At 65.8% G+C, this 25,937-nt stretch overlaps 1 protein-coding gene across 3 annotated transcripts in view; it reads right to left on the bottom strand.

The window, feature by feature from the left end:
* The window catches only part of PRDM16 (PR/SET domain 16), a 275,916-nt gene that overhangs the window by 26,204 nt on the left and 223,775 nt on the right, over window positions 1-25,937 (bottom strand). For all 3 annotated transcript variants that reach the window (XM_036351807.1, XM_036351809.1, XM_036351808.1), the window contains exons 4-8: window positions 18,234-18,368; window positions 9,976-10,078; window positions 3,084-3,297; window positions 694-841; window positions 315-468 (exon numbers count right to left, since the gene is read on the bottom strand). In XM_036351807.1, the coding sequence (XP_036207700.1) occupies window positions 315-468; window positions 694-841; window positions 3,084-3,297; window positions 9,976-10,078; window positions 18,234-18,368 (754 nt within the window). The remainder of the gene's footprint in view (window positions 1-314; window positions 469-693; window positions 842-3,083; window positions 3,298-9,975; window positions 10,079-18,233; window positions 18,369-25,937) is intronic.

Below are 25,937 nucleotides of genomic sequence, written 5' to 3'. Positions count from 1 at the left end.
AAGAAGGCGGGACCCAGGACCTTCCTAGCAGCGCGGCCACCTCTGGCCTCTGCAGGGATGTGTGAGGGAGGAACCAGGGAAGCGGAGGAGAAAGTGAGGGAAGAGGCACAAAACGAGGGGGGGTGAGGGAGCCGCGCCATGGGCCGGCGGCCCCAGCACAGCGCCTGGCCTGGCTCTGCGGGGCAGAGGTGCCCCCGCCGCCTCGGTGCCTCTGCACCAACAGGGGTCCTGCCACCAGGGAGCCCCGGGACCCCCTGCCTTGGCTTGATCCTCGAAATGCCCGCAGGCCCGTGCGCCCAGCCGGGACGACTTACATATGAAAGGTTTCACGGTGCTGTGGATGTGCTTGTGCTGCTTGAGGCCGGAGGACGTGGCGAAGGTCTTCCCGCAGTCGGGGCAGGCGTGCGCCCGCGCGCCCACGTGCTGCGAGCGGATGTGCCGCTGCAGGTTGCTGGGGTCCGTGAACACCTGTGGAGGCAGAGGCTGTGGCCGGCGCCCGCCCGCCCGTCCAGCAGAGGCAGGCGGAGGCGGACACGTGCTGCTCGGCCTTGGGGGGCTGGGCCCCCATTCTCCTTCCCCATTGCGGGGGCGGGGCCGCCCGGAGAGAGCAGGTCTGCCCCCCGGGCCCTGTCCCCTCCCAGTCCCGTCACCAGCCTGTCCGAGACGGGCAGTGGCCACACCCGGGCGCGTTACCTTCACACAGTTTTCACATTCGAAGCGCTTGCCGCTGTCGTGGGACATCTGGTGGCGAATGAGGTTGGACTTCCAGTTGAAGGCCTTGGGACACTGGTCGCACTTGTACTCTCTCTCCTCCGTGTGGACGACCATGTGCTGCTCCAGGCTGTGCCGAGAGGTCAGAGGTCACTGCCGGCCAGCCGGCCCACCCCCTGCCCAGCGGGACGGCTGCCTGCGCCCCCAGCACGCCCTGTGCAGATCAGAGCGCGCTGTGCACCGTCTGTCCGTCCTCCCGCCCCAGACAGGTCCATGGGATGGAGCGGCAGAGGCGGCCCTCGGCCAAAACCACCGCAGGGCGCCCCCAGCCCTCACTTCCTGGCCTCCCTTCTGGACAATCTTAACCTTGAAGCTGACCCTGGGCCTAAGAAAAGGGGCCAGAGCTTTCAACAGGGCCATGAGCCCAGCATGGGCGGGGGCACACGAAAGCCACGGCCGCCCCGAGTGTTCTCAGGTGCTCCCCGCCCGCCGCGCGCACACGGAGGTGGCCGGGGTGCAGGGCGGGCTGGGCCCGGGTGAGCGAGCAGCCCCGACCCTCGGGGGACCCCTGCCTCCCGTGGCCCAGGTCCGCCCGTTAATCTTCATGAGCGAGAAGCAATACATCACGGCCCGTTAATTACGGCGCCCAGCCATCCGTTCAGCTCGGCAGCGCTGGTCCTCGGCCCGGCAGCCGGGATCCCTCTCCGGGGCTAATTGTGATTTATGTGTTTATGTAAAGGAAACAGGGCCCTCGGCAGTGCTGACCACCCGGGGCCTCGGCGGGACTTGCCTGAGCGCCGACTTTCTGTCATCTGTTCGGGGTGGAGGGTTTCCCGCCCCGGAGGCCGCGAGGGGCCGGCGGCCAGTGTCCGCGATCCCACGGCCAGTTAGGGGCTTGCCGGGCTGCGGCTGCCTGGGCCGGCCTGTCCGGGAGGAGACTCTCGAGGCAGGAGGAGGCCGCGCTGGGAAGGCTACCTGTCCCCTGAGCACGGGGACAGCATGTCCCCCCTCGGACCCAGGAGGCCCGTCTTCCCCGGGGCCCTCGGGGCTCCCGGCGCCGCCTTGACCCTGCCTGGCTGGGGGCGGGAAGGGCCACCGGGGCCGCTCCAGGGACGGTGTCCAGAACTCTGTGTCTCTCTGTGAGGCCTCCTGGGCCAGGTGGGTGGCACCTGGGACAGGGGTGGGGACCCCTGGGTGGCTCCTTCCCTCTCCTGCCGCTGTCTAAGGAGCTGTGCGTGTATCCGGACAGTCAGGCCGCTCCACCGAGCCCGCGGCCATGGGGTGCACGGTCCCCACTCTGGCCTGGGACCTTTCTCCAGAAGCGGCCCTGGGCCCGGCCCGCATGTCCCGCGTCTGGCCTGCGGTTCTTGCCTTCCCTCCATCTGCCCCCACAGCTCTGCCTGATGCACAGGGCAGGGCCAGTGTCTCAGAGGGAATCTCCAGGGGATGAGGCACGGACAGGGACCGGACTTCATGTGAGAGTCATGAACACCTGCGGCCTCCAACGACCAACTTATTGTCCGCTCAATGCCAGCTCAATGCCAGCTCAATGTCAGCTCAATGTCAGCTCAATGTCCGCTCAATGCCAGCTCAATGCCAGCTCAATGTCAGCTCAATGTCCGCTCAATGCCAGCTCAATGTCCGCTCAATGCCAGCTCAATGCCAGCTCAATGTCAGCTCAATGCCAGCTCAATGTCCGCTCAATGTCAGCTCAAAGCCAGCTCAATGTCCGCTCAATGCCAGCTCAATGTCCGCTCAATGTCAGCTCAAAGCCAGCTCAATGTCCGCTCAATGCCAGCTCAATTTCAGCTCAATGCCAGCTCAATGCTAGCTTAATGTCAACTCAATGCCAGCTCAATGCCAGCTCAATATCAGCTCAATGCCAGCTCAATGCTAGCTTAATGTCAACTCAATGCCAGCTCAATGTCAGCTCAATGCCAGCTCAATGTCAGCTCAATGTCAGCTCAATGCCAGCTCAATGCTAGCTTAATGTCAGCTCAATGCCAGCTCAATGTCAGCTCAATGCCAGCTCAATATCAGCTCAATGTCAGCCCAATGTCAGCTCAATGCCAGCTCAATGCTAGCTTAATGTCAGCTCAATGCCAGCTCAATGTCAGCTCAATGCCAGCTCAATGCCAGCTCAAATGTCAGCTCAATGCCAGCTCAATGTCAGCTCAATGTCAGAGGAGTGGGACATGTACTCACCCCTGGGGGTGCCACACTGGAAGGGACCCTCATCTCCCCGTCCCTGCAGCTCTAGGCCTGTCAGGGCTCCCTCTGTGCTCCGAGGGCCGGCTGACCTGCTGTCCTGACTGGCTCCTGGGGAAGGGGCGGGGAGGGGAGGTGGGGGAGGACGGGGGTGGGGGAGGCACCTGTATTTGTTGGGGAACATCCGCTCGCAGTCCTTGCATTCGTGGGCCTGTCCGTCGCCGCCCCCGCCGCCCAGGCCCTTGGCCTTGAGCTCGTCGCCCAGGCCCGCGTAGAGGGCGGCGCCCACCGAGCCGCACGCGTACTTCTTGTGTCGCCGCAGGTCCAGCTTGGACTGGAACAGCTCGTCACACACGTCACAGCGGAATGTGGGCTCCTCTGCAAGAGACGGGGTCAGGACATGAGGGGGGGCTGTGACCTGGGAGTGCCTGAGGGGCTGGGAGCCCGCCCGCACTCGCTGCTCCTGCTCCCTCCTGCCCTCATCATCGGCCCCGGGGGTGGTGGCGGGGACGTGGAGACCACGGGCCCTGCGTCCACAGCGTAGGAAATGCTGGAGGCCAGGCCCCGCGTCTCGGGGCCTCGCGGCGGGAGCGGCCCGTGCCTGGGAGCGGAGAGGAAGCAGGCCAAGTGCTTTGTTTACGCATCAGGAGGAGAAGATGACAGCGCTCTAATGCGTGTCATAAATTACTGTCGTCAAGGTCAAACGAATTAAAGGGGGGCAGTTATTATGAAGTTTACGAGGCGGCATCCTGCCCGGCCTGCCAAGCCGAACAGCCGGCCCAGAGCTGTCAGTTTCCTGGGGGGACGACCTCCGGCCCATCCCAGCCTCCCCCTCTGCCAGCGGCTGCTGGCCAGCAGCTCCTCCCAGACGGTGTCCTCGCCCCGCCAGGAGGACCCTGTGTCCCACCCAGGCCTGGAGCGAACACCAGCATTAGGACCCTGGCACAAAAGTGTGCTGGTGAGCCATGTGTGACTGCACGTGTGCTCCTTGTGCAGGGCGTGCAGCTGTGCAGGTGTGTGCATGCTGTGTGCAGGGTGTGTGGCTGTGCAGGTATGTGCATGCTGTGTGCAGGGCATGTGACTGTGTAGGTGTGTGCATGCTGTGTGCAGGGCGTGCAGCTGTGCAGGTGTGTGCATGCTGTGTGCAGGGTGTGTGGCTGTGCAGGTGTGTGCATGCTGTGCAGGGCGTGTGGCTGTGTAGGTGTGTGCATGCTGTGTGCAGGGCATGTGGCTGTGTAGGTGTGTGCATGCTGTGCGCAGGGCGTGTGGCTGTGTAGGTGTGTGCATGCTGTGCACAGGGCGTGTGGCTGTGTAGGTGTGTGCATGCTGTGTGCAGCGCATGTGGCTGTGTAGGTGTGTGCATGCTGTGCGCAGGGCGTGTGGCTGTGTAGGTGTGTGCATGCTGTGTGCAGGGCGTGTGGCTGTGTAGGTGTGTGCATGCTGTGTGCAGGGTGTGTGGCTGTGTAGGTGTGTGCATGCTGTGTGCAGGGCGTGTGGCTGTGTAGGTGTGTGCATGCTGTGTGCAAGGCGTGTGGCTGTGCAGGTGTGTGCATGCTGTGTGTAGGGCGTGTGTGGGTGTGTGTAGGGCGTGTGGCTGTGTGAGAATATGTGTGCATGAGTGTGAATGTTCATGCATGTCAGCATCCAGGTATGTGCATCTTTGTGTGAATGTGTCAACATTTTTGTGTGTCTGCACTCTTGTTTGTGTTGTGTGCATCTGTATTCATGTGCAAGTGTGACCAGTGTGAGTGTGCACCTGTGCTTTTGTATGTAGCTACAGGTGTGGAGATTTATGTGTCTGCATATTTCCATACTCTATGAAGGACATGTAAGCATGCCTGGACATGTAAGCATGCCTGGACATGTATGCATTTGTGCATGTTTCTGCTCACCCATGTGTGTATTATGTTGTGTGTGCATGCTAAGTGTACACATTTGCGTGCACATATGCGTGTGGTGAGTATGCATGTATAAATGTAAATTCATGCAAGTTTGTGTGAATATGCAATTGTGTGCCTGTGTAAATGTGTGCAGCTGTGTGTAAATATGTGCATGCATGTGTGTGCCTACATGTGCGTGTGTGTTTGTGTGCGTGCACATTCACAAGGACCCCTGGGCCTGGCACAGAGCAGAGGCTTGATAACCTGGGCTGAGTGCGGCCCCAGGGCTGGCCTTCAGGGTGCAGGAGGCAGGCAGCAGGGAGATGGGGTTCCGCTGCCTCCTGGTGTCGGGGGCCACCAGAGCCACTCTGAGGTGAGGAGGGTGAGCGGCCTGCAGCCTGGGCGCGGGGGTGGCCTCCTGTCGCCTCCCCTGCTGGTGCCCCGGGGGCGCCGGCAGGAGCAGCGCTGACATGCGGCCAAGCCCCAGGACACGCAAGCACCGCCCTGCCCAGTGTCACTGTCGGTCCGTCTCTCACAGAGGCAGGTACCTGGGGAGGGGAGGGCCTGCTGAGAGCAGCCCTGGGGACACGGGGGACTGGATCACCTGCGCTGGGGGCAGGCCAGGCAGCCTGGTGAGGGAGTCACGTTACAGCAGCCGGCCCTGCGGGGGCTGTGGCCGTGGCCGTGGCCGTGGGGGCAGGACCTTGGCCTCTGGAGCTCGGGAGGCTCTGGCCCAACATCTCTGGACACGTGGTCTGGACCGAGCCCCAGACACGCTGGGCGGCAGAGGAGCCTGGGAGGGGCCAGCAGGCCTGCGTCCACACCAATCCAGGGGCCTGGCGGGGCAGGCGTTTGCCAGCACCGCGGCCAGCGGGATCGTCATGCTCCCAATGGCAGGGCAGCGCGCTGGGCAGAGGCACAGGGCTGTGGGGTCATGGGGCTGTGGCCGATGGGGAGCGAAGCCTCAGAGAGGTTCTATAGCAGAGCCCGCCTAGCCCGGCCCGGCCGCGGGGCCCAGTGGCTGAGCGTGGATGGACCTAGGAACCAGGAGGTCAGGGTTCGATTCCCGGTCAGGGCCCAGGCCTGGGTTATGGGCTCGATCCCCAGTGTGGGGTGTGCAGGAGGCAGCCGATGGATGATTCTCTCTCATCTTTGATGTTTCCATTTCTCTCCCTCTCCCTTCCTCTCTGAAATCAATAAAAAATATATTAAAAAAATATATTTCAAACAGAATTCTGCACGTCAGCTCCTTTAAGGAAAACGTTCCGCTGGGAGAACAGCCTGAGTGACATTTCCACACCGAGGGGCGGGGCCTCCACGCGGCAGCATGCGCCCAAGGACCTCCCGGCACCCGCGCATCCAAGCCTCAGATAATCCACTCGTGCCTCCTGGGGATATACCTGTGCCCGCCATCCAAGGGGTAAACGGAGGCTGAGAGAGACTTGCCGAGGGAGCCAGCAAAGCGACAGAGCCGTGTGACTGCAGCCTTCGCCGTGCTTCCTGCCCTGGACGCAGGCGGCAGTGTCCCTGCGTCCCACAGGCCCATAGTACATGCGAGGCGTGTGGCTGTGAGGCTACGGAGCACCGGCATCCCGGCCCCTCCCTGGCCTCGAGCCTGTGAGTTCCTGTCCCTCTGAGCACCCAGGCGCCGATTCAGAGCAGAACCGGACGCTCAGACCCCACAACACTGCCCTGCGGGCTCACTCGGGCTTCCTGGGCTGGGCTGAGGCCGAGGCCCTCCCCGCGCGTCACGGTCAGGTTAGAAATGCGGGCCTCGCTTACGCTCTGCTCTCTGCACCCAGCGAGGAACAAGCAGGGAGCTTGCAATTTGAAACAAAGCAGCAGCGCCGGCCCCGCCCATCCCCAGCTCCGACCAACTGCTTTCCCCACTTTTGATCTGCGATTGGATTGAACATGAAAACTCAAGCCCAGTTCCCAGTCTGCGGCATCTGAGCGAGTCTGGAGGCCGTGGGCCCACGTGGCCATGAAGGTCACCCTCCTTCGCCGCCTCCCATTCAGCCATGGATCGGCCCGCCCGGCGGAAGGACAGAGCTGGGAACCCTCGCCCACCTGTGGTGTGGACAGGGGTCCCACCATCGCCCACGCAGGTAAGGCCGGCGCTGAGCGCACGCCTGGCTGTGCTGGGGGCAGAGGGGTGCACACAGCCCACGGGGTTCACTTTCCCAGCACCAGCGATTCTGTTGTAGTGAAAGGCTGAACCAATAGCTACATTGTAGCTACGTTGTGTTACATTGTATCCGATCGTATTAAGTCGTGTTGTATTACATTGTATTGTATGTGTCGTCTTGCATCGTGTCAGTCTCATGCTTACACACAACACCCGGCGTCCTCTCCTCCGTTTGTGGAGAGGCGAAAGGGTTAATAATGCCGAGCTTTCTCGAAAGAAAGGCATATTGAGTGGAAATGGTTTCGTGATTTTCTTCCAAGAGCGAGAAGTTCTCCTGAAAGAGAATCCTTTCCCCTCCCCATTCAAAGGGTAAAAACAAAATGAAAGGTTGCGGGGACCCAGGCCCTGCAAGGCCCCTTCTGCTCTGACTCCCGGGGGTGAAGGTCGGACTCGCATTTCTACGGGTCGCAGCCTGGACAGGGGGGTCCAGCCCCAGACGGGCGGGCCGGCGCTCAGGGCCCCCAGGGCGGCAGCCGTGAGGGCGTTTCTCCCATGTGACCTGAACAGTGTCCGGCAGAGCCCCCCCCCCAGCAGGAGCGCACACCATTGCGACTCAGAGCTGCAGTCTCGCCCCGGCAGGTGTGGCTCAGTGGTTGGAGCATCGGCCCGTGCACCGAAGGGTCACGGGTTCGATTCCCAATCAGGGCACACACCCAGGGTGCGGTTCATTCACCATCGGGACATCTACTGGAGGCAACTGATGGATGTTTCCTGTCCACGCAGATGTTTTGCGCTCTCTCTCTCTCTCTCTCTGCCCCCCTCCTCTCTCTCTAAAACCAATTTTTAAAAGGACCGCAGTCTCCTCTCCTAAGCCGGGTGGGGCCGTGGGGGTCGTGGGGGCCGGGACCGGGGAAGAGGCTCCTTCTTTCACCCAAACCCAGGCGTGCGGCCTGCGCCCGCGCGTCTGTCGGCAGCTCCATCGGCGAGCTCCGCGGGGGAGCAGGGACGAAGCAGAACGCAGGCCGGTGCCCAGCGGCTCTGAGCGCGGGCCGGGGACGCAGCTGTGCGGGGCCTGCCGGCTACCCTCCCGCCTGAGGCTCGGCTCAGAGCCCCGAGTCCCCGGCCCGCTCAGGCCGCATCGAGGGGCCCGGATGGAAGATGTTCTATGGTAATTCTCTTCGTGAGGATCGTTTTCGCATTTTCTTTTTTGTGAAATTCAGAGTCTAATGGGGGGGGGGCGGGGTGCTGGGAGGCGAAGGAGGGATCCTGACAGCAGAGCCTGAAGTCACCTACGCGGCGGGGCGAGCGTGGGAGCAGGTAGCCACGCGCTGGATAAATCGGGGAAACGCAGAGCCAGGTCAGTTACGAGGGCCGCGGGGGAGGAGGAGTCAGGGTTTAGAGCTCGGGAAGAAGGGCATTTCGTCGCACACGAGAACCCGTCGGGCACAGGCCGCGCGGCGCGGGCTTGCCTCCGAGGCCCCGCGTCGGCCCAAGGCTCTCGGTCTTTCCAACAACTGTTTTAAGGAAAACGAGCCATCCCCGGCCGCCCAGGTCTCGGCCGTTTATTTTTCTTTTCTCCTAATGAAGACCACCCGCCGGAGGAGCGGACAGATGGGATCCGGCTCCCGAAACCATCCTCTGCACCCGCCCCCGGCCGGCTCTGCCGCGGGAGGAGGCGCTCCCACCGCCGGCCGGGGCCACGCGGGCACCAGGAGAGCGCGGAGCCGGCCCTCGAGGCTGCCCCGTGACCCCCACGCCCCGCTCCCCGCCAGCCAGGCCGCCCCGTGCCGGGCCGTTGGAGGGACTTGCTGTTAGAGGCTTAATCACGAAGCTGAGGTGTGTTGGGTGGTGGGGGGGGGGGGGGATGAAGTCGGGAAGGAGCCCCTCCTCTCGCATGAGGGGCAGTAGCTCCCAGCCCGGCCAGGAGGGGAGGGGAGGCTGCTTTCTGGGGTCTCAGGCAGAGAAAAGCCCCCGGCCCGGCCGGCGGGGCTCAGGGGCTGAGCGTCCACCTAGGAACCAGGAAGTCACGGTTGGATTCCCGGTCAGGGCACAGGCCCGGGTTGTGGGCTCGATCCCCAGTGTGGGGCGTGCAGGAGGCAGCCGATCCATGATTCTCTCTCATCATTGATGCTTCTATCTCTCTCCCTCCCCCTTCCTCTCTGAAATCAATAAAATAAAATCTATTAAATAAATAAAAAAGAAACAAAGAAAAGCCCGCATCTGCTCAGAGGCGGCGCTCGGGGTCAGGGGGCAGCCCCCCGGGGCCGGGCACCTCTCTCCAGCGACTTGTCCTCCGTGGCCAGGGCTCGGCGTCCTGGGAGCCCGGGCGCCCGCTGCCCCACGCGGCGGCAGGGAGCGACTGTCTCGGGAACCCGAGCCCGTGTGCGGGGAACTTTTCCAGCTTCCCCCGAGGCGCACGCGGTGGATGCGCGAGGGAGACACGCGTGCCCACGGGACAGAACCGGGTGACGGTCAGGAGGCAGGGACGTCAGGCGTGGACAGAGGTAGCCGGGCCCGGCCCCAGGACCCGCCGAGCCCTGCGCCTCCCTCTCCCCGAGCGCACTGGCCAGGCCTCCCCCTCGGACATGCTGGCACCGGTGTCAAAGCCGTGCCCGTCACCGCCGCCCTTGGGAGACGGAAACTTCCCCGCAGGCACCGCGCTCTGCGGGCGTGAGTCTAAGCCACAGACCGAACGCGCGCGTGTGATTGTGTGTGTGATTGTGTGGGCACGCGTGTGTGATTGTGTGTGCGTGTGCGTGTGCATGTGCGTATGTGTGTTTGAAAGCGCCGAGGAGCGCAAGCGGTGCTGCTGCTGCTGGCAACACAGTTGAAAACCTCCCCGGGACTCAGCCTGCGAGGTGCCACGCGACACCCCAGCGCCCCACATCCACCAAGGCCTACCTGGAACTCGGGGCGGGGCTCCCAGCACCCCAGGGAGGAGAAGCCCAGGGCGGAGGCTGGGGAGCTGTAACGGAAGCCGGTCCTGCTGGCCGGGGACGGAGTGGGGGTGCGGCCCCGTGGGCGCGGGGCGGGGGCTGCGGAGCTTACCCTCCAGGCCGGGCGGCGCGGTCCCCAGCGAGTAGGCGCCCTCCTTCACGTGCAGCAGCAGCTCTTCCCCCGGCCCGATGTCCTTGATGACTTTATAGTAGATCTGGGGGGAGAGCAGAGAGAGGGTGAGCGGTGGCCCGGAGAGCCGCGGAGTGCGCCGGCCTCGCCCGGGCACTCGCTGGGAGCCGTGGGGCCTGCTAACCGCCAGGAGCCCCCGGAGCCGCGCCCCCTTCGCATCCGTGGGGCCCAGTGTTTGGATGTCGATAGGGGTGGGGTGGGTGCAAAATTAAATCCGTGAGGGTCTGTCCCCCGAGTCCTGAGCAGGAGCATCTTGGCAGGAGGGCCAGGATGGGGGCTCCCACCCGGCAGGGCCTGGCTGCTCCCCTTTGCAACGTGTGTGAGTCAGGGAGACAGCCTTTGGCTCACGCAGGCAATGGGTCAGGATGACGTGGGTGTCTGTGAAGGTGCTGTGAGCTCGGACAGGGACCGGGGTGGGGGCACCCCGGCAGTCTCTGTGGGAGTGGACACCGTCCTGCAGGGCGTGGGGGGGCCTGCCGCCAGCATGGAGCCAGCGGCCGCCAGGGGTCTGAGCGGGGGACATCCCTGAGAATGCGGGGGTGCAGGGTGGGTTCTGCGCTGTGTCAGGGGGCCAGCTCGGCACGCCCAGCCTCAGCGCTCTGCACGGCGGACGTGCCCGGAGCTCGTCAACGTGCCTCCCGAAGAGGACCTGCCGCACCGGAGGCGGCGGCCACGGCTGGGAAAATTCTGGCAACTCGAAGGGCAGCATGGAGGGGGCATCTGGGACGAGCCCAGGAACAGCGGCTCCGAAGCTGAGGCCAGGGGCTGCACCTTTAATCCGGAAGCATCAGCCAGCGGGTGCGTCTCCCGGGCAAGCCCACTGCCCGCTGCCCGCTGCCCGCCGCCCGCCGCCCGCGTGGGGTGTTCGGGCCTCGGCCTGGAGAACCGTAACCAAGGGGCTCCAGGAGCCTTGGTCCGGCCTTGGGACAGACTGGGAGGCAGAGAAGGACCCAGGGCAGCATCTGCCCAGAGACCAGGCTGGAGGCTACTTCCTGGGATCCCCCCGAGGCCAGCACAGGGCCTGGGGACAGGTATCCAGCTGGCTTCCGAGCGGCCGCTGACCACGGGTCAGGTGTCCCAGAGGCTGAGCTGACCCCTGGCTGTCCCCTCTCCACCCCCCGCCCTGGTGACATCTGAAGGCTGAGCTTCCGGGAGCTGGAGGACCCCTGGGGACTCTCCCTCACAAAGGGCCAGTGCCAACCCCACAACCACAGCAAGGAACCCGCAGAAGGAGGTGCCCTTAGCCGCACTGCGTCCTGTGTCCCCCTGGGTGCTGTCCCCAGGACAGCGGGCTACACCCCGCGAAGAAACCTGCCGGACACGGTCCCCTGGGGATGAGCCCCTCCCTGGGCGCACGGTCGCTGCATTTGGAATCATGTTCAGGTGCGTCCGTAGAATAACGGCAAGATTTTAAAATGAAGACTCACGCCGACCACGTGAGTGGTCGTACTTAAACCACCGTGATTAACATCCCGGGTTTGTGTCATTTTATCCAAAAAGTTACACCGTGGCTGAGCCGTTTTTTCAATCATCAGCTTCGAGCCGTTGTTTCTCGCCCGGGGCGCTGCGTCGGGTTATTAACACAAAGGGCCGGTCCTCTTTCACCCCCAGCGGTGGCGGCGTCAGAGCGCACAGCGAGCGCAGGTTTAGGCCGCCCCGAGCCCCGCGCCACCAGCGCCCACATGCAGGCTGGAGAGGCCCCTGCTTAGAGGAGGCCCTGCAGCCAGACCGGAGGCTTCCGCAGGTCCCCGTTAGGGGGCAATGGGGCCCCGCCCGCAACCCCTCCTGCCCCGTGGGGGCCCCGCCGCTCCAGGCCTCGCTCTGACCTGGCTGTCTGTGCGCGCAGCTCCAGGGCGGCCGTGTCCTCTGAGGGCCGGGCTGTTGGGCTCCTGCTACAGCCGGGGCCGGAGGGGCTGGGCGCGGTGCCTCCCTCCTCTGACCCCCTCGGAGGGCCAGCCGGCCTCCCAGGACCCTCCCCCAACACTGCACCTCCTCTTGGGGGGCCCCTGCCTCTCCCAGGACCCACACCCCAGCTGCTAGGGCGGCCGTACTTCCTCCTCCGAACCCCTCGGAGGGCCGCGGGGACCTCCTGGGACACCCCCAGCCCCGTACTCAAAGTTCCCCGGTCCCCGCCCCACACAGCCCTCCCAGCTCCCAGGGCTGCTGGACCCCTTGGGATCCTTCCGCACCCACAGCCCCAATCCCAGGGCCTCGGGACTCCCTCCTCTGACGCCTTCCAAGGCTGCCTGGCCTCCCAGGAGACCGACCCTCCCCTGAGCTGCGGAGGGAGGGAGGGTCCAGCCTGGGCCCTGGGACCAGTTTGCAGGCCACGCAGTTGCCCCCTCCCAGGCTGCGGACCCACAGGACCCGCCCGCCCCGCATCTGGCGGGGGCGCAGGCTCAGGACGGGAGGCGGCGGGGCCGGTAGCCGAGGCCGCCTGGACTTTGAGCTGCAGACGGAATTAATCGCTATTAGCGCTAATCGCAGTGCCTGGGCGGGCGGGGCGCGTGGGTGTGGGGGCACCATCACCTCCACCTGGAGGAGGGGGCGGGGAGGTGAAGAGGGTCTGAAAACGTTTCCAAATCCGGGGGTCCTGCCTCCCGGGGCATGGCGGGTGCGCAGAAGCCCGCACAGAAGCCAGGGGTTTTCCCCTCGCGCCTCCAGCGGCACCCAGGCCTTATCAGCCAGAGGCGGGCAAAGACCTGGTTCCTGGTTCCCGGGGGTCGGCCACTTCCCGGGAGGAAGGCCAGGCTCAGTGGCTCCCAGGTCGGCAAAGGCACCTCTGGGGTCGAGCCCCTGTTCTGAGCTGGCCCTGCCCCTGGGGCCCATAGCAGCCCCTTGAAAATCCGAGGTCGGCTTATCGCCGTCTGCCCCTCGGCCCCTCACACCCAGGGCGGGGCCATCCACCCGGCTCAGGCCGAGCCAGGAGTCTCCACAGGAGGAGAGAGGCGGCCCTTTTCTGGCAGCGGAGCCGCAGGAAGGAAACGCGTGTTTTGTTTCAGGGATGGCGTGCAAGGACCTGCGCCTTTCCCCGAACAGACCTTCTCCGGCCCCGTCCGTGGAGCTGGTGGCTGCAGGGTGGCCCTTCCCTGGTCCCAGATCCGGGCGGTGCCGGCTGTGCCCACAGCTGGTTCACTGGCGCCGATCAATGTCCGCCTACATGGCTTTCCACACGGGCTTGCCAAGCGGGCTGCTCGGAGTGAGTCCTCGCTTCAGGGGCCCAGGCTCTCCAACGGCCAGGACCTCGCCGGACAGGGGCAGCCAGGCGGGCGCTGGGACTTGCTCGGCGTGGCCCTGACGGGGAGCCTCCCCGTCGCCCTCCAGAGGCGCCCCTGCAGGGCGGGGAGTGCGGACACACGGTGGCCAGGGCCTCAGCGAAAGGAGCTGCCGGAGGAGCTGGGCTCGGCGCCGGCCACGCTCAGTCCCCGCCGGTAGCACATGAACGTCTGTTTCCCCCAGCGACGTCCTTTAAGACCAAGACACGCTCCCCCCTTATCACGGCGGCCAGTTGGGGTACTCTCTCCTTTCGGTTTCTTAAGGGGTTTTTTTTGTTTGTTTTTGTTTTAAATATCACACGAATTCGCAAGGATAAAGACTGTCTTCTCATGTGAAGCTGGAGAACAGTACCCGCTAACACTTAAGCCCCACAGGTTTTATTTCTGCGTGATCTTAGAATTCTTACACTTACGGGACGCAGGCCCGGCCAGCACGGGACCCGGCGCGGGACGCAGGCGGCAGCCGGCGCCGTCCCTGCCGGGAACACACGGTTTTCTCAGAAACAGGAAAGTGAGCAGGTGACCGGCCGACCCTGCCCCCTCCTTTCGACCAGTTTGGAGACGGTAAGGGGGCGTTTGGATGCAGAGCTGCAGCCGCTTTCGCTGCTTCTCTGTAAACGGCCACGGCTCTCCCTCCCGGATTTGAAGTCCAAAGGCCTCTGAGAGGTGCCGAGGGCCGTCGGAGCCCCCCCCCCCCCCCCCCGGGAGCTGCTGGAGCCACTCACCCAGCGGCCGGCCGCCTCCCGGGGGGGCCTTCCTGGGACGACGGGGTCTGAGGCGATGCCTGGGCATCTTTTTTTTTTTTCCTCTCTCGGGGACGCTGAGGGGGCCATGGGTGCCTGTGCTGCCTTGTGGCCCCAGGACCCTGGGAGTGTCACTGCGTCTCCACGATTCGCTGTCCCCAAGGTAGGGCATCTCGCGCTGGGACGCCGTGGACACGGGAGCCCTGCAGGGCTGAGGGGCTGAGCACGTGAGCTTAGACAGCAGCTCCGCCCGTGTCGGGCCCCTGGCCTGGCCTGGCCTGCTTGCCGCTTCCTCAGGGCCCAGCAAGGGGACAGCAGTTCTGGGTTCGGCCCATCCACAGGCTCAGGGGTGTGCAGACACCTCCCTCTGCCGGGGAGGAGGCTGCTGCCTGGGACTCGCGGGGCCTCTCTCCTGTGCGCGGCGAAGGCCACGCGCGCCTCCGTCTTTACATTGTGCCGCATGCCTTCGCCGCCTGCCCCGCAGCTCCACCAGGAAACTGGGCTGCACGCGCCTCAGGCAGTGTGGGCCTGCGGTTAATTCTCCCTCTGGATTCTGGGTCCCAGGGAAGCCGCTCATCATCCTTAAGGGCCAGTGGAGACCGCGGCGGGGACCGCCCGGTGGCTGGCGGGGTTTCTCGCCGCCGTTTGGCCGGACAGAGGGTCGCTTTGCTCCGGAGGCGCAGCGAGCGGACAGCTCTCCGACTGGAACGAACGGGCGCGTGTCTTCAGTCTTTTGTGAACTGATCAGGAAACGCGGAAATGAACCCCTGCCCTCTCGCTTCCAAACGGAAAACCAGTTCACTCCAGCTTTTACTGTATCAAACCCAGGGGGGGACTGCCAGGCAGAGGGGCTGTCCCTGCGCCAGGCGGGGCGGGGACGGGGGCCAGGGCCTGCGGCTAGAATCCCAGCCCCAGCAGACCGCGGCGTCCACGCTGGGCAACAGAAACGAAAGCAAAAGAGCAGCGCCCGGTGCCAACGGCAGGAAGCAGCGGGTTCGCATTAGCGCCGGCGCTGGCCCGTGCGTGCGGCGTGGCTATCGGGCGGCCGATCTGCTAGGAGCTGCCTTTGTCTGACGGGAGGAGGAGGTCGGCCCGTCTGCTTCCACTTTGGGGAGGCCGACCCCTGCTCCGCCGGAGCCCCTCGCCCGGCCCCGAACAGGCTGCTGACGTGGGTGTTCCTGCCGCCCGGCCCGCCCTGGGGGGTCCCCTGCCCCGAGCCCTGCACCCCAACATGTGTGTGACCCTGGCAGCATCCTCAGCGCCGTGGCCCCATGCCACCTCGCCACCAACACCCCTGCCTGTTGAGGGGCCTCTCGGAGCCACGGGGACTGAGTGGAGGGTCCCTGGCAAAGAGGAGACGCCAGAGGCAGGGCTGGTCCCACAGCCACCGGACCCAGCGCCCCGAGGAGACGGCCGTTCAGGTGGACCCGAGGCCGGCGCTGCCCGGAAGGAGGGGTTGGGGCCTCCGTGTGGGCATCTCCGTGTGGGCCTCCGTGTGGGCACTCCGTGTGGGCACTCCATGGCAGGGAGGACGCTGGGTGCAGGAGCTCGAGTTCTTCCGAGTGCGGCTCACTGTCTCCCTGGGGCAGGGGCTGGGTGGGCGGGGAGGGGACGGGCAGAGGTCCCAGGAGGCTCCAGGGGGTACGAGGCCTGGCCCCGGACGCAGTGCAGTGTCGGGGTCTGGGTCCCCCGAGTGCCGAGGACATGAGCTGCAAAGTCACTCACTGCCCAGAGCCCGTGGGGGCCCAGAAGCCTGGCTGCCAGCAGAGGCCCCGTGGGCGGAGGGAGCCGGGGCGCCCGGGGACACCAGGAAGCTCCGTGGGCCGAGGAGGTGCAGGGCAGGCAGAGGGCTCCCCTCCCCGTCGGGGCGGAGGGCTGACGAGCTCGGTCGGGTGCCACCGGCCTCTGCCTTTGCCTCAACGCCCCCCACACGCCCCCGAGCTCCTGCACCGAAACAGGACGGGTACCGCGAGGCCGTGTCCGGGAGAAACAGCCCGAAGGAGCCTGGCGCTGTGCGGGTGACACTCCGCCGGTGCAGCTACAGGGCCAGGCGCGTTGCTGCGCGGGGGACAGCACTTTTGAGCAGAGACACGCGGGGATGAGCGTGGGGCCAAATGAAGGATGGGGGGGTGGGGGGGAGCCCTCAGTCCCCGGTCTGACGGAAAGGCGGGCAAGGCAGTCAACCCCCTTTAGACGCTGCAGACGCGACGTGGAGCGGAAGCCAAGCTCCCCGAGCCGTTCCCAGGGAAAGACGCGGCCACGCGGAGGGTCAGCCACCTGTGGGCTTTTCCAAGTCGGCGCAGACAGATGCCCGCTCTCCTGCTTCCCGCGGGGCCCCGCGTGCCCGCCACTGTTTCCCAAACGGGAAACCCAGAAGCTCCGTCTTCCCTTCTCTCTGTCTCAGAAGCACAGCCTGGCCGCTGCCCCGGGCGTGAGGGCCAGAGCCAAGGACACGCTCCCCAGACAAAGGCGAGAAGCCCGTTCCCCCTGTGTGCCCTGATCTAACGCCTCCGCTCCAACGCCCCGCCATCTCCAATGAAAGGGTTTCTGGCCCGGCCGCCGTGGCTCAGGGCTGAGCGTCGACCCGTGAACCAGGAGGTGACAGTTCGATCCCCAGTCAGGGCACAGGCCCGGGTTGTGGGCTCCATCCCCAGTGTGGGGCGTGCAGGAGGCAGCCGATCCATGATTCTCTCTCATCAGTGATGTTTCTCTCTCCCTCTCCCTCTCCCTCTCCCTTCCTCTCTGAAATCAATAAAAATTTTTTTAAAAAAGAAAGTTTTTTTTTTTCAAGTTTTGTTCTCCCTTTTATGATTATTCTTTGCTTTATATGGGAACTTTTTTTTTGCCACCAGAATAAGTTCTTTTCTAAATGTCAGGTTCTAACTAAAAGCCGTGCACGTCCTGGGAGCAGAGGCGGACTCGAGCCTCAGGGTGTGCTCAGGGCCTGCTGGGTGCGGGTGAGCCCCGCCGGGGCCCTGAGGGGTGAGGGAGTCGCCCCCAGCCCGGGGAGGGGGGACCGCCCTGGTGGCGGCTCTGCCTTTATTAATCCCAAACCCTTTCTCTACCACGGGGAGCCTGACGGAACGGCTTGCACAGGCCATGCGGGAAGGCGCCTGTGTCATGTGGTCTCTGCTAACATTTTTGAAAGCGATGGAATCCCTTTTGCAAGTGAGGTCTCCTGTGTGACCCCAAGATGCCGTCGGCAAAAGCAAACGGCTCGGAGGGAGGGGCTGGGCCTCCGGCTCCCAGGAACCCCGTGTTTAGGGAAGACAGCGGGAACATGGCCCAGGGGCCGGCTCCCGTGCGGAGAGCCAAGAGGTCGGCCACTTGCAAACTTGTGATTAAAGCCATCGAAGCCGCTCCCGGCATGGGGCCACGCTGCCTTCCTGTCCACAGAAACTCCACCCAGCACCTTCCATCCTGGTCCGCCCGTGGGTCGGGATGCCCGCCGCCCAGGGCGGCCCCGACACCCAGGGGATGAGTCCCTGCTGCAGGCTGGGCCTGCCGCCACCGCGGGTCTCAGGGCGGCAGGACCGCGGCAGCCTTCCGGCTGGTCAGCGGCAACCCTTCCCCAGGGCCTGGCCACACAGCCCAGGCTGACCCGATTCTCCAGTGACAGTTCTGCTCCCCGCCTCCCGCCTGCCTCCTGGGCGGGGGCACCCGTCGGGAATGAGGCCCGCAGCATCCTGTCTGCTCGCTGCTCCGCTGCACGCACCGGCCTCGTTAGCCCCCAGGCCTGGCGGCCTCGGGAGGCACTGACCCAGGGCCTGGGGGAGCCCATGAGGTGGTGCCGCGCTCCCTGAAACCCTGCGCCGACCGTGTCAAACCCCCACGCAGGACGGGGCCTGGCAGAGGTCCCTGGACCCTGTACCTTGGCCCCCCAGGCCTCTCGCCTCATTGCCAAGGCCCCGGCAGGGTCAGAGGTCAGGGGGCCCTTTACCTTGGCCCCCCAGGCCTCTCGCCTCATTGCCAAGGCCCTGGCAGGGTCAGAGGTCAGGGGGCCCTTCACCTGACACCCCAGGCCTCTCGCCTCATTGCCAAGGCCCCGGCAGGGTCAGAGGTCAGAGGACCCTTCCCCTCGGCAACCCAGGCCTCTTGCCTTGGTGCCAAGGCCCCGGCAGGGTCAGAGGTCAGGGGTCCCTGGGCATGAGCCGCGACCTACCTGTTCGTTGATCTGACACATGGTGAGGTTCTGGTCATCGCAGGAGCAGGCCACACGGATGTACTTGAGCCAGCTGCCCGCCCCCGCCTGCCCGGCGTCCACGCAGAACTTCTCGCCGCCCAGGTCTTCGGAGACCTGCCCGGGAAGGAAGAAACGGAGCGGGTCAGAGGCGCCCTCCATGAGACACGCGGCCGGGCCCGGAGCGGCAGGCGCTCAGCACCCGGGCATGCGAGCGAGCCCTCGGCCCACAGCCGCCTGCCAACAGCCCCGGTGCCAGGGAGGGGGCCTCTCTCTCACCGAGCAGCTCACTGGCCGGCGTGGAAGCTGCCACCCGCCCTGTGACGCCCCCAGCAGAGCGCCCACGTGTGAAACCCGAGGCCGCTCTCGGAGGTAAAGGTGTTGGGTGTGTGGCCGCATGCGAACCGGGTGTGCACACGCTCACACCCGCGTGCACCTCACCCTGCAAGTCAGAAAGACTAAATGTTCTTCTGAAACGTGGAAAGTTTCATCTGACACGGTGGCCGCCCCCCGCGCAGCCTCTCGCACCCGCAGCCTCTCACACCCGCAGCCTCTCACACCCGCAGCCACGGCTCCTCTGGCCACGGTTCCCTGACTGGCTCTGGCCGGCGACACCTTCATGCAGAGACCTGACTGTCCAGCTCAGAGAGGGTCGCCTCACTTTGGTGGACCTGCGGGGAGCCTCAGGCTGGGTGCCCCCGACCCCCACCTGCTCCGTCCATTGCCTCTGGGGGACCAGCCAGAGCCGTGGATGGGGCAGCATCCGGGCCAACCTCGGGGCAGCCCAGCCGGATACAGGGATTGGGGGAGCTGAGGCCACATTCACCCTGAGGTCCTGATGGGCAGGGGTGTCTGGCTGGGCAGGTGATGGGAGCAGAAGGGCCCAGGGAAGCCAGGGCGGGGGGCAGGAGGGGGTGACTGCCCAGTGCAGACAGAGGCGGCTCTGGGTCCCATGGCCTCTACGCCCCGCGGATCTGCTGAGTGCGTTAATGAAGGGAGAGGAGCTGGGAGGGAGGAGCTGCCCTGAGGCCGGAGCATCGGTGCTTCGTAAACATTCCTGTGGCCCCCATGTGTCCCAGACACTTCCTAACGGCCAAGGGCCCCCCAAGTGTCCCAGACACTTCCTAACGGCCAGGGGCCCCCCAAGTGTCCCAGACACTTCCTAACGGCCAAGGGCCCCCCAAGTGTCCCAGACACTTCCTATTGGCCAAGGGCCCCCCAAGTGTCCCAGACACTTCCCACACGGCCAAGGGCCCCCCAAGTGTCCCAGACACTTCCCGCCTGGCCAAGGGCCCCCCAAGGGATGGGGCAGCTGCTTTGCTGTGGGGGACACAGCGCCTGCCTCTAGTCTGTCTGTGCGTCCGCACCCATGGCCCTTGGGGAGCCCGTGGCGGCCCCTCCTCTGAATGACCAGTGTCCGAGCGACATGCAGGGGCCCAGCGCTGCTGACACCTCCGTGGGCTGAGCTGGGAAGCGGTGTGAGCTGGGGCCTCCGCTCGGAGAACTCTCCATTTTGGGGGGACTTTAAGCAAATGGGCCTAATTCTGAAAAAGAGGAGAGAAACCAGAGGGTCTGGGCAGGGTGGAGACACGAGACGGTAGGCGGGAACAGGTGGGCACAGGGAGGGCGGGCACAGGTGGGCACATGGAGGGTGGGCACATGGATGGCGGGCATAGATGGGCACAGGGAGGGTGGGCAGTGTGGCAGCGGGGCTCCTGTCTCTGTCCCAGCTTCCAGTCCTCACCATGGCAGCCCAGTCCCTGAAAGACTAGGGAAAGGGGGCGTGGCCTGCGGTGCCAGGTGAGGCCTCTGTGGGCGGCTGTGGGGGGAGCACAGGCCCATGAGAAGGGCCCCTCCTCCCACCTCCCACCCCAACTGCAGGAAACCCGCCGAAAAGACCCCACACGAAGCCTGCGGTGGTGGCACCTCCCGGAGCGAGGCCGCCCCTCCCCCGCCTTCCTCTGTTACAGGAAGAAGAGGGGCAGGCGGGGGGTGGGTGGGCTGGGGTTCCCTGCGGCCCCCACCCCGCAGGGTGTGCACGCAACTGGCAGGGACGGCGTCTCTGTCTCCCTCTGTGCGTGTCCCCTTCTCTCTCTCTCTGTGTCTCTCTGTCACCCGCCCCCCAGCCCCATCGGTGGCTCAGAGCCGGGCCTGCCAGCTCTGGGGTCCAGCTGGCTCAGGTGACCCCTCACCCTGACCCCCAGGGCCTGGTGCCTGGTGCCCGGAGTCAGCACTGGAGGGAGAGCCATGTAACTAACCAACGAACGAACGAATGAACTACTGTTCTACGTGCTTAAAGCTCCTCTCCATCCAGCTTGCACGTATGAGTGCTCATGTGTGCACGTGTGTGCATGTGTGTGCATGTGTATACGTGTATGTGGCTGTGGGGCACCCACTCTGCTTTGGGAAAAGACTGACCTGCTGCCTGCGGGATGGGCCCCAGGCGGCCCGCGGCCCCGCCGCCTCCACCAACCACCTTCCCCACCTTCCAGGGTCCGCTCTCCGTCTCCCTCTGCACATCCCGGTGGGGCCGGGCCTGCGCCAGCCCTGTGCCAGGATGCGGCATCACAGGCAGCCCCTAGGCAGGTGCCCTGGGCCCGGACGCTGCGCTGGGCCCCGCAGACTTGCTCCCCAGGAGCCTCCATCTGCTGTGGTGACAGGGCCCCGAGTGGGACCAGGGCGCCTCTGCTGTCCCCCTGCCCTCTGTCACCCCGAGAGCCCACTTGACCCTCTAGGTCCTCAGAGGGCTTGTTCTGGTGGGAGGTGAGGTACAGCCCCAGAGGCCGAGGGCAGGGATGGCTGGAAGGTTCTGGGCTCACCCACCTGACCCCACGCCCACACCGACGCCTTCCTAACGTGTATGAGCCAGTCATACCCGCGGGCACAGGGACCCCGCCGCCTGTACCCAACAGCCAGGTCTACCGTTGACCCTGATGCAACCTGGAAGAACAGGCCCCGCCTTCCAGAAACTTCCGCCCTCCGCCCTTGTAGAACCAGCCCCTCTTTTCCAGGAGACGCCCTGCAGGCCTTTGTCCCTGACCCAGGCGCTCCTGGCCCTCGTGGTGCTGGGCACATGTCCCGGCTCGCGCACAGGTGTCTGAACAGGACATGGCTGGCCGCTCGCCCCTCGGGACGCTGTGCGGGGCCTTCAGTCTGTCCCTGCCCCTCTCGGGGTGCAGGGCCTGGGCTCGGGGGCCACAGTCTCCTGGCGCTCCCCAACCTGGTGTCCAGTGTGCCCCCCTCTCTGGCCAGCAGCCACCCTCTCCTGGTCACTCTGGGGCATGTCCCTCCTCCTTAATCCAGAAACCCCGTCCCCGCCCTGACCCGGCGCCTGGCCACTGGGTGGCACTCACTTCCTGGTGGCCCCAAAAGGTCAGAGGCGGCCCCTCCTCCCAGGGCGCCTGGCTGGCTTCCGGGGCGACAGAGCAGGACTTGGCTAACCCTTTCCCTCTAAAGAGATGAAACTGCTTCTGAGAGGCGCCAGGAGGAGCCGCCCCGTCCTCCAGTCCCTCCCCGCATGCAGCATCCGCGCCCCCGCCCCCGCCTGACCCGGGTCTGAATCTTGGCTCGGGCTGTGGGGCCGGCCCCGGGAGTCCCAGCGCCCCCAGAGGAAGCTGCCCTGATGCCCACTGCGCCCACTCAGCCTCGCAGACCCCCTGTCCTCGTCCCTGCCAGCTCCCCAGCTGGTGCACCTCCCCCCCGCCCCCATCAGAAATGCCGCCTGGGAAGCAAGGGACGGAGAACCTTCCAGTGGTTTGCACATCGTTCGAGGTTTCCTGCGCTTCTAATGTGTGGGCTCTGCCGGGTGGCTCTCTCCTGCTCATGGGCACGGCCTGCCGAGGCCCTTCGGGGGCGAGCGCGCAGGTGGGGTGCCAGGCCGCCGTCCTCGCTGGCCTAATGGGTCTGAGCGAGCAGGACGGCGCCCCAGGCTGCCCTCGGTGCCCAGGCCCTGCTGCTGTAACACAGCTCCCCTGGCATAGCGCCCACCCCCCAACCGGTGGGCACCAGGGCGGGCCTCCTCCTGCCCCTGCCCCTGCCCCTGCCCTTGCCCCTGCCCCTGCCCCTGCCCCTTCTTTAAGGACCAGTAAGCTGTTTCCAGCCCCAGCCCAGCCCCAGAGCCCGGTGTGTGTGGTGGGCGTGCACGTGCACACCCTGCGGCAATTCACGGCCTCTGTGAGCGCCATTCTGTCGGGAGGGGGCGGAGGGCGCTCCGGAAGCCCCTCCATCGTGCGGGCAGGCCCAGAACCAGCTCAGAGATCCCATCCCCTCCGACTCTCACTAGCTCATTGTGGCTCAGCTCAGCTCAGGGATGAGACGACCGGGCGCTACCCCCCAAAGGCGACTGGTGTGAGGGGTCACGGGGCAGACGGGCGTCCAGGCGGCAGGTCAGGGCCTGGGCCCACCTGCTCCGTGTGGGAGGGAGGCGGGGGGACGGGGCGGTGAGCAAGGGGGCGGCTTCTGGGACAGGGAGGGCAGCCAGGTGGAGGCAGCCCTCCCCGAGCTCATGAGGAGAGAGGGGTGGAGAGCCGTGCTTCCTGGGGCGTGTGGGGCCCCTCATCCCCAGGGACCAGCTCCAGGCCAGGGGTGCGTGACCCGGGCATAAGGACCAGGGTCCGTTGGTTTCAGGGACCCCAGAGCCCAGCCCGCGAGAGGAGGCTGCAGGCGCCCGGCAGGGAATGCTGACGCTGCCGAAGGCCGAGGCCCCAAGTCCGCAGCTAGGGGCCCCGCTCCTGCGCTAATGATGCCAGACCCCGAAACCGCCTCTGCTGTCCCGGGGGGCGGGCGCATTGAGGGCCTGAGGAAAGTCATGGACCGCAAACTGTTCAGGTAAAAGGCGACGCGAACCCCCGTGGGAAGGTCTCTGTCCCCCAATACTCAGGCAGCCGGGGCCACGGAGCCTCCTGGGGCTCACAGATCAGTTCCCCCAAATACCCTGACACGTGGGGGTTGCGGCGCTGCCGGGGTGCATGGCCTGGGCGTCCCCAGGAGCCTGGATCCCAGGCTCAGCCCAGCACCACCGCTGCCTCTCGGCTCGGACGCCTTCCCTGCCTCCTCCCCGCCCACCTGCCCCTTATTCTCCTCCCTCCCTCTCGCCTCCCTGGCCCAGGGGCTGCAGGCGCGGGGCCACCCAGCCAGCAGTGGCTGCGAACTCGGCAGAAACCCAGAGGGAGGCAGCGGCACTGCAGAGCTTTGAGCTGATGGGGTCCCCTGGCCTGGGACTCAGACCCCCAATGATGTCATCGGCGCACGAGAAAGGAAGAGGGGCTTCAGGAACCTGGGGCTCGGTGGCTGCCCCTCACCGGCTGCAGAACCGGGTCCCCACAATCAATGGTCTGAGTGAGGTGTTGGGGGGCTGGGCTTCCCCCAGGCACAGGTCTCGTCACCATGCAAGCCTGCAGTTTGTCTCGGGGGCCGCGCGCTGCAGGCGGAGCCGTCGGAAGAGACGGGCACTGTGGTGCAGACCAGCTCCCCCGTGGGCAGGGCAGTGAATGAATGAATGAATGAATGAATGAGTGAACATGGACCTGCTCAGACACTGGCCCCGGGGCGGCCAGCAGGGAGCAGGTGACGGCGCAGGAGTGGGAGCTGGGGACCCCTGCGGGCGAGGAGCTCTGCACATGGTGAGTGCCGTCACAGGAGCATCAGGGACGGCCGGGCGGCCAGCGGCCAGGGCACGCAGAGGGGAGGCTGGGCTGTCTGTACCACACGTGCCCGAAATGCCAGATTCTCAGCCTAACAACACGGGGTGGGCGGGGGGCTGGTCCTGCCGCCATCGCTCCTGTGGAACCAGAAAGCCTCCTCGCTGTTGAGGGCTGTGCGGGGGCCGTGGCCGAGGGACAGGCCGACCGGCCTTGGCAGAGCCCATGCCCACACCGGCCCGGCGCTGAGAGCCTGCAGGGTCCCGGGCTGGTGGCCACAGGTGCCTGCTGCCCCCCATCCCCCCTCCGGCTGCACCTGCGCATCAGGCCGCTGGGCAGAGGCGGCCCTTCCTGGCTCCCCCGGGGGTACAAGTGTGGCTCCTGGTCAGTCGGGAATGTTCTGTGGGTGGCCCGGGGCCCCAGAGGGACAGACCAGCGGCAGGAGCAGGCAAGGGTTCTCGTGAGCTTCCTCTCTGCCCCCAAGGTGCCCCTTGGAACCTGCCCCTTGGAACCTGCCCCCCGGAACCTGCCCCTCGGAACAGGCCCCTCAGAACAGGCCCCTTGGAACCTGCCCCCCAGGTGCCCCTCGGAACCTGCCCCCCAGAACCTGCCCCTCGGAACCCGCCCCTCGGAACCTGCCCCTCAGAACAGGCCCCTCGGAACCTGCCCCTCGGAACCCGCCCCTCGGAACCTGCCCCTTGGAACAGCCCCTCGGAACCTGCCCCTCAGAACCTGCCCCTCGGAACCTGCCCCTTGGAACAGGCCCCTCGGAAACTGCCCCTCGGAACCTGCCCCTTGGAAACTGCCCCTCGGAACCTGCCCCTCCGAACCTGCCCCTCGGAACCTGCCCCTCAGAACCTGCCCCCCAGGTACCCCTCGGAACCTGCCCCTCAGAACCTGCCCCTCGGAACCTGCCCCTCGGACCCTGCCCCTCGGACCCTGCCCCTCGGAACAGGCCCACGCCCCAGAGAGAAGGCGGTCACTGCAGGGCTCCCACGCACCTCTCAGAGGCCCAGGACGGACCTCAGCGCCACTGGATGACAGGGTCAAAGCATGGATTTGGGGCTGGACTTGAACTCGACAAGAACTCACACACCCACAGGCCCAGGGCCCCTGCCCCTGCCCCCAGAGAGGCTGGTGCCCAGACAGCTACTTGCCAGGGTGGGTCCTGCAGGGGCCTGGCCTCAGGTGACCCAGGTAATGCTCTGGCACCCCCGCAACCAGGCACCAACCGGGGCCCACATGCACAAGCCCGTCTCTTGGGGGCTCAGCCCAGCCCAGCCTCATGGGGCTGCTGCTCCTGGGGGGCGGGGGGCGGCGGGAGGACAGCCCCTCTGGTCCTGCCTGGACCTAGGGGTCGGGGGGGTAGGGGGCAGTCGTGAAAAGCCACCGACGTGCCACCATCTGGGCCAGTTTGGGCAGGTAAAGGCCGGTGCAGGGAAGCCCCCCAAACCCTGGCCTGGCTTGTAAACTGCCCCCCAGCTCGCAGCTCCCACTCCTGCTCCCGCCCCCGCAGGCCGGCCCCTGCTCCCGGGCCTGATGTGGTTAAGCTCAGCCAGGCGCTCGCTCAGCCCCGCGCTGCTGCGAGGGGGGCGGGAGCAGGAGCTCCGAGCGGGGAGGTCACAGGCCACCGCAGGCCCAGCTGACGTTCGCGAGTGAGACGCTCCCAGCTGCTCTGGTTGCTGTTGCTCATGAAAAAGATGGAAACCAGCCAAACAACAAAACCGAGGGCTTGAGGCGGCACCTTCGCCCGGGGCCAGGGGAGCCCGGCTCTGCCCACAGGAAGCGACCCCGAGTGGAGGTGAGGCCCCCGCAAGGTGTCACACGGCCACATCGCTGGTGACGAACGGCAGAGCTGTGAGCGGGCACCTGCCAGCAGGTGCTGAGCAGTTTGCACTGCGGCTGAGCTGCTGCAAACCGGGGGAGGGGCCTCCAACCTGGAAGCCGGCCGCGGGCCTGGGCACCTGTCTACACGCTCTCTTTGCTGGACAAAGGCCCCGGTGTGGGCACGGAATGCCAGGCCGAAATGCCCCCAAGGACCCAGGCC

This window comes from Myotis myotis, unplaced genomic scaffold, assembly GCF_014108235.1.
Source record: "Myotis myotis isolate mMyoMyo1 unplaced genomic scaffold, mMyoMyo1.p scaffold_m19_p_2, whole genome shotgun sequence".
NCBI lineage: Eukaryota > Metazoa > Chordata > Mammalia > Chiroptera > Vespertilionidae > Myotis > Myotis myotis.
The sequence above is the reverse complement of the archived record's forward strand: the minus strand, read 5'-3'. Positions and strand labels throughout refer to the sequence as shown.